Source organism: Saccostrea echinata, unplaced genomic scaffold (assembly GCF_033153115.1).
Source record: "Saccostrea echinata isolate AGI-Se365-2 ecotype Australia unplaced genomic scaffold, CSIRO_AGI_Sech_v1 ptg000045l, whole genome shotgun sequence".
Lineage (NCBI taxonomy): Eukaryota > Metazoa > Mollusca > Bivalvia > Ostreida > Ostreidae > Saccostrea > Saccostrea echinata.
The window spans coordinates 2,205,357-2,211,762 of record NW_026889794.1 but is presented as its reverse complement, the minus strand read 5'-3'; the positions used below and the strand labels follow the sequence as shown (position 1 = coordinate 2,211,762).

At 32.5% G+C, this 6,406-nt stretch overlaps 1 protein-coding gene across 1 annotated transcript; it reads right to left on the bottom strand.

Moving 5' to 3' along the window:
* Positions 1 to 3,487: 3,487 nt before the first annotated feature.
* On the bottom strand, positions 3,488 to 6,320 carry LOC133201762 (dynein light chain Tctex-type 1). The gene is made up of 5 exons (XM_061337557.1): positions 6,183 to 6,320; positions 6,031 to 6,072; positions 5,499 to 5,622; positions 5,053 to 5,130; positions 3,488 to 4,173 (listed from the first exon to the last, which is right to left on the bottom strand). The coding sequence occupies exons 1-5, from the start codon at positions 6,207 to 6,209 to the stop codon at positions 4,103 to 4,105; spliced, it is 342 nt and encodes a 113-aa protein (XP_061193541.1). The 5' UTR covers positions 6,210 to 6,320; the 3' UTR covers positions 3,488 to 4,102.
* Between the last annotated feature and the right edge of the window lie 86 nt (positions 6,321 to 6,406).

The window sequence follows — 6,406 nt, the reverse complement described above, 5'->3', positions numbered from 1 at the left end:
AAGCAATCAAGATAAAAATAAAATACAAAGGCAATATTAATACTGTACTTTGTAGATGGGAAATGTATTTATTAAAAGATGTTTCATTTAAATTGCATATTATTTAGTACTGGTTACATGTATCTATGTTGTGTGTGTATATCTGTGTGTCAGGAAAGAGAAAATTTAAAGCAGCAAAACCATTATAGCTCCCAGAAAGTGCAGAATTTTGCCAAAACCATTTTTTTCTGCATTTTATCTTAATTTTGTTTTTTGGTCACCTGAGGGACTCAGGTGACCTATTGCTATATATCAGTTTTTGTCCATCGTCAACCAGTCATAAACTTTTTGAACATTTTCAGCTTCTTCTCTTGAACCGCTGAACCAATTTCAACCAATTTTGGCATCAGTTGGTGAAAGTGGTACAAAATTATTTATTTCATGATCCCTGCCCCCCTGCAGCCTGAGGGGTGGGGCTAAAACCTTAAAAATTAGTGCCATCTTTAAAAATTGTCTTCCTTACTTCTGGGCATCAAGCAGTCAAACTGTTGGCATGATTGTAAAAAGCATTGAGCCCTCTACCAAAATTGTGAAATTCATGGCCCCAAAATCAGGGGTTCCGGAGTTAAGGATGGGGCTCTTATGATCATATAGTGAAAATGCATTTATTTTTTCAAAAACACTCTTCTCTCCCCCTGTATGTTTAGAAAATTAACTAGGTGCATGATTATGATGAGCAAGGATGCCTCTTCCAGAATTGTGAAATTTGTGGCCCCAGGGTCAGGGATTCTTGAGTTAGGGTGGGGCTCTAATGATCATGTAGTGGAAAATGCATAAATTCTTCAAAAATCTTCTTCTCTCCCCCTGTATATTTAGCAGATAAACTAGGTCCCTGGTTATGAGCAAGGGTGCCTCTTTCAAAATTATGAAATATATGAGCCCAGGGTAATGGGTTCTAGCATTAGGGTGGGGTTGTAATGATCATATATTGAAAATGCATTAATTTTTTAAATATCTTCTCTCCCCCTGTATATTGAGCAGATAAACTAGGTGCCTGGTTATGATGAGTGAGGTAGCCTTTTTCAAAATTGTCAAATTTGTTGCCCCAGGGTCAGGGGCTCTGGTGTTAGGGCAGGGCTCTAATGATCATATAGTGAGAAAGCATAAATCCTTTAAAAATCATCTTCTCTCCCCTGCATTTTTAGCAAATTTTATTAGGTGCATTGTTATGATGAGCAAGGGTGCCTTTTCCAAAATTGTGAAATTTGTGGCACCAGGGTCAGGGGCTCTGGCATTTGGGCATGGCTCTAATAATCATACAGTGTATGAAACTGTATATAAATTTTTTGAAAATCTTCTCTGCTCCTGGGTATTCAGCATACAATCAAAATAAGTGCATAGTTATGATTAGCAAATGTGCCTCTTTTAAAATTGAGAGACCAGTGTGAGAGGGAATGCAATTGGTATTCCAATAGTGCTGAAGCACTTTTGTTTTGTTTAGTCAGAATGGTGATAGTGACAAATGGGGTCAGGTACTGACAAGTAAATAGATCTGCTTTAACATTTGTTACTGAGTAATAGACTAATTATTTTGTTGATCCCTGATCATCTGATTTTGTTGCTTTTGAGCAACATAGCTTCGATCATCTATCAGTTCATTTTTTGTTTTATTTATACTTCTGTGGATCCTTCTACAATATTGTATTATACTCAGGTGACCAGGCCCTTGGGCCTCTTGATAAGTATAATTATATACTTGCTATTCAATGAGAAATCTTTCTTTGGCCATATTGTAGTGTAGGTTAATAGCCATCAGAAGTTGCTTTATTCTGGCTAAGTAACAAATTCTGCTTTTGTATTTGATAAAATGATTGACAAATGTTATTTTGATATTATGTATGAGGGAAAGTAGTTACCTCTGATATGTCTTATCTGACGTTAAAGATGATAGATGATAAATAGCAGAACCTTAAAAAAAATGTAATTAAAAAGCAATTATTAAATGTCATTCCTTTAATATACAAAGACTGGAGCAGTTCCTGATCAATGTACCCACAAAATTCTGTTTGTTTACAAGACTGGAAAATAACTTGTTTGTTATAATCATTAAAAATGAGCCTGGGTATTTTATCATTAATCACCGTTTTAATTGTGCTCTATTTTTCATCACTTGAAAGGGTAAAGAAACTGGGGGGATAAGCCGAGCCATATGCCTACAAAACGATCGATAAAAAATCAATAAATTCATTTTACAAAAATTTCACTTTTTGTTGAATTAATGTAATGCTTATTACCATTTGCATACAAATTTGACAAAACCTGAATACTGTAACAGCGAAAATGATTCTGATTAACACAACAAAATGGCATCACGCTCAATTTTCACAGAAACTGACATAATTTGGATGATATAACTACATTTTTTAAATAGAGTGGGTCATCGTACCATTTTTTTGAGAACGATTAATGAAAGGCAATGGAAAGATGTTGCTTTTTTCACTTGCAAAAATTTGGTATGAAGACCCACTCTACATAAAAAATTAAGTTAACTTACTTAAATTTTCACCGTGGTCTTAAAAAATTCTAAGTCCAAAAACGCTTGCTAAATATAGAGAACTGTATGCTATTTAAATAGACATGTAAGTGTGACTCCGTGGTCTAGTGGTTAGCGAGGAGCTCTTTTAAGGGACGTTTATTGAGGAAAGTGATCGAGTCATGCTCTGATTTTTTGATTTTTTTTTGTTTTAATTTTGTTTTACTTCATAAAAAATGTCTATAGGAATAACATATTTTTCACTGGAAATAAAATATATACATGTAGTAATGAACTTATTTACAGTAAATTATTTAAAATGCCGGATAAAATTATAATAGATACATGTATTTGAATACTTTTATTCCCGTTTTTATTTACTTTAAATAAAAGTGCTTCTAGATCACCATTATCATTATATACGATGTTAGTATTTTTATAATATCTCCACAATAAGTGTAAACACTCAATATGCAGATTAATTAATAGAAGTCCTTACCCATGTTAGACATTTGTGACAGTAAATGAAAGTCAACTGTTTAGCTTGTTTAGAATATAAATATCATTAAAATGCTTAAGTAAATTCGAACAATTGAGAGATTTTTTCCAATAAATGTTACTGCATAGTCGAAAAACGGGCATGGGCACATGGCTCGTCTTATCCCCCCAGATTCTTTGCATTCTATTGTAGTAAATAAGCATCATTAATACTTCTGTAGAACGGTGGGTCTTTCACTATCAGAGACTTTTGTTCTGTTATCGGTCTTCTAACTCTTATCAACATAATTGAAATTCAATTTTACAAGGGTGTTACCTGGATATTAATTTTCGAACACATATTATCTGAATGTTTTTGAATGTGATCCGAGTACACACTGTCAAATCAAGATGAAAACAAAGTTACTCTTTCCAACAGATTAACAAACAATAAAAGAGCCATCCCTAGTTTGAAATTATCACATAAATACAAGCAAATTTAGCTGAACACAAAATTTTATTATGTTCTATAAGAAGTACATTATGTACAAATGATGGAATAAATATATTAAATAGAATTAAAATTTGAAACAAAAATAATGTAAGCATGACATTAAGACAATCTGTTCCTTATTTTGTTCACTTTACTGAAGAAATTGCTATGTTATAATTTATTAAATGTTAACAGTCTTCTTTAAAAAGAAAAACTCTATTTGAGAAGGAGAAACTCTGATGGGTGTATCACAGAAACATCTTCAACAACTGGATGGAAATTGTGTCTACAAATATATCTCTCTAATAAAATGTACAGATTTCTTGGCGTTTATATCTATACAAGTGCACATACATGTACATGCATTGATCATTAAAATTAGAAATAAAAATGTAATTAATCCACAAGGCCTTTACAAAAGAAACACAGCTATCTTCATTTGCATGTGTACAAAGAAAATGAATTACATTGCTTCTTGAAGCAAATTGCTGAAGCAGGCCTACATCTTCAAGACCCATAAGAATGAAAATGGAAGTTTGTCACTTTTTTATTGTCCTCTGAACAGTCACAAGTCTGTGTCACAAATTATTCCCCCCTTTGGTAGTTATACCCCCTTCTCCTTAGATTGCCAAACCAAACACACTAACAATACAATACATTGTTTTGTTCTCCCATCTCACTGTGCAACTTCCTACAAAACAAGAATTTTCAAAATAAATAAACTTTAAAGATGAAAACTGACTTAGTTCTTTTCTTTTGAATTTTCTTTTTCAAAAAGCTTAAAATGGACTAATTGCATTTAAAATCCAATCTCACTGAACTTAATTTTCGATATTAATAAACTTAAAAGAAGAAAACTGCCTTGGTTCTCTTTTTTTTTTCTTTTAAATTTTCTTATTCAAAAAGCTTACAAGGGACTTAGTGCAATATAAAATCCAATCTTACTGAACTTAATCACAGAGAGTTTCAAGTAAATATATCAAGACTTTATTTTTCAGCTTAAAATTCCCCATTTAGCAAAACCTGAGGTTTTTGTACTCGTAACTACAAATGCATTGTGGTTATTTTAGATATTTTATAATCCAAGCAATAATCATTACAAATACAGGTAAACTTCAGAATATCCATTATTGGCCTCAGATACATGTTTGTTGTCAAAGCAGGGTATGCTATGTCTTTCTATGGTCCAAATTTACTATATGAATGATTTACAAAAACATTAATAAGGTAATCTTGACTCTCAAAAGGTAAAAGATATGTAAGCAATGAATATATCATTTTTTTTTAACAAAATTGTATGTGAGTAAAGAGATATACAAGCCCATGGAGGAAACTTTCAAACACCCAGGGTTTATATGGATATGAAATGTCAATAATTTATTAACCTTTCATTGTTTTGCTATGAAATACTGGACACAGGGTGTCTTCTATATTTCTATACCCTAGATATCATGTCATTTTGTGATAGTCTTGCAGATATCAAGACATCGAAGTTTACCTGTACCGATAACAAGTTAGTCATCATAAAAAATCGATTTCTGTCAGTGTCTAAAACAAAAGAAGAACCCACCATCTGTGCCATTGTCCCAAAAACAGGAGCTAGCTGTATGTAACCCTGCACCATTCTTCTGCATAATTACACAGGTAACTGGAAAATCAAATACCTCTATTACTATCTATACACTAAAAAATGTGGTAAACATATACACACATATAAATTTCTTAAACTTTACACCTTTACCACAAAACTTAGAAATGCTTTAAATTTTCAGAAGCTAAAGCCCTAGTACTGACTGTCTGTGGCCCCCTCCCAGTAACAGGAGTAAGCCACATGTAAACCTGATCCAGTCTTTTTCATCAAGATGCTTGTAACTATTTGTATTGTAGGTGTAACAACTTTATTAATTTTAATAACATGTAACTATAATTGAAAGGTACACATACATGTAACAACCAGTGGGCAATCAAACTGATTTCAAACACAGTGTATAAAACTTGCTGAATTTATGACCTTACCAATATATTTGAAGGGCTTCCCTAATTTTGTTAGCTGATTTAAACACTGTTCCACTACATTTGACGTCCACTGGTTCACTTTGTTGTGTTGATAAGAATTTGGACCAATGGTACTTTCTATAGCCTAAAGTGAAAAAAATGTATATATCCAATTTACATACACAGTGTAAATTGCAAAAATATTTTTAAAAATTGATGTTACATTTCATGCATCTATGTGAGGATGGTGCTATCAGAGTAGTAAGCTGTCATTATAAAAAAGGGACACTTTTACAAAAACTTTGCATGTCATTGTCAAGCAATGTTTAAACTATTTGCTTGTTGATCAAATTTCAGATATGTGTGAGAGGCCCGATTACAACAAGAGATATAGATTATATAGGCAAAAGTATTTGATATCTCCAAAGAAACATGCCTAGGTATTTCTGTAATAATTCATCAAATACTAAGCTTATATTAATCTAATAGCTTTTATCTTTTACCCCATATCACTCATGAAAAAAATGAGAACACCATATTAAAATATTCAAACCTCTTTCACTATGTTTGTAACTTCATCTGTGACAAATGCTGTCTGAAAAGCAAGATGAAAATTGTGTCATTAATAATTTGACAATTTGGGGTACCCTTTGAACACACTTATGTGCAACTGGAACGATAATTGTTTATTAAAATATGTCTTACCTCTTCTCCAGTCTGAAATTCATCCATGATTACTGTAGTATATACTCTGTGAGCCTCTGTTTTCTAAGCAAGAACTGTCTTGCTGTCCTGTTTCTGTTGACAACAATGTCACGCTGAGTCACGTAGTGTGCGAGAATTCGCTAATATCAAGGGAGATCACTCTAACCAGATTTCCTACAGTGTGTCTCAAAAATTATACCTCGTTTGAGAAACTGAGCATCCTA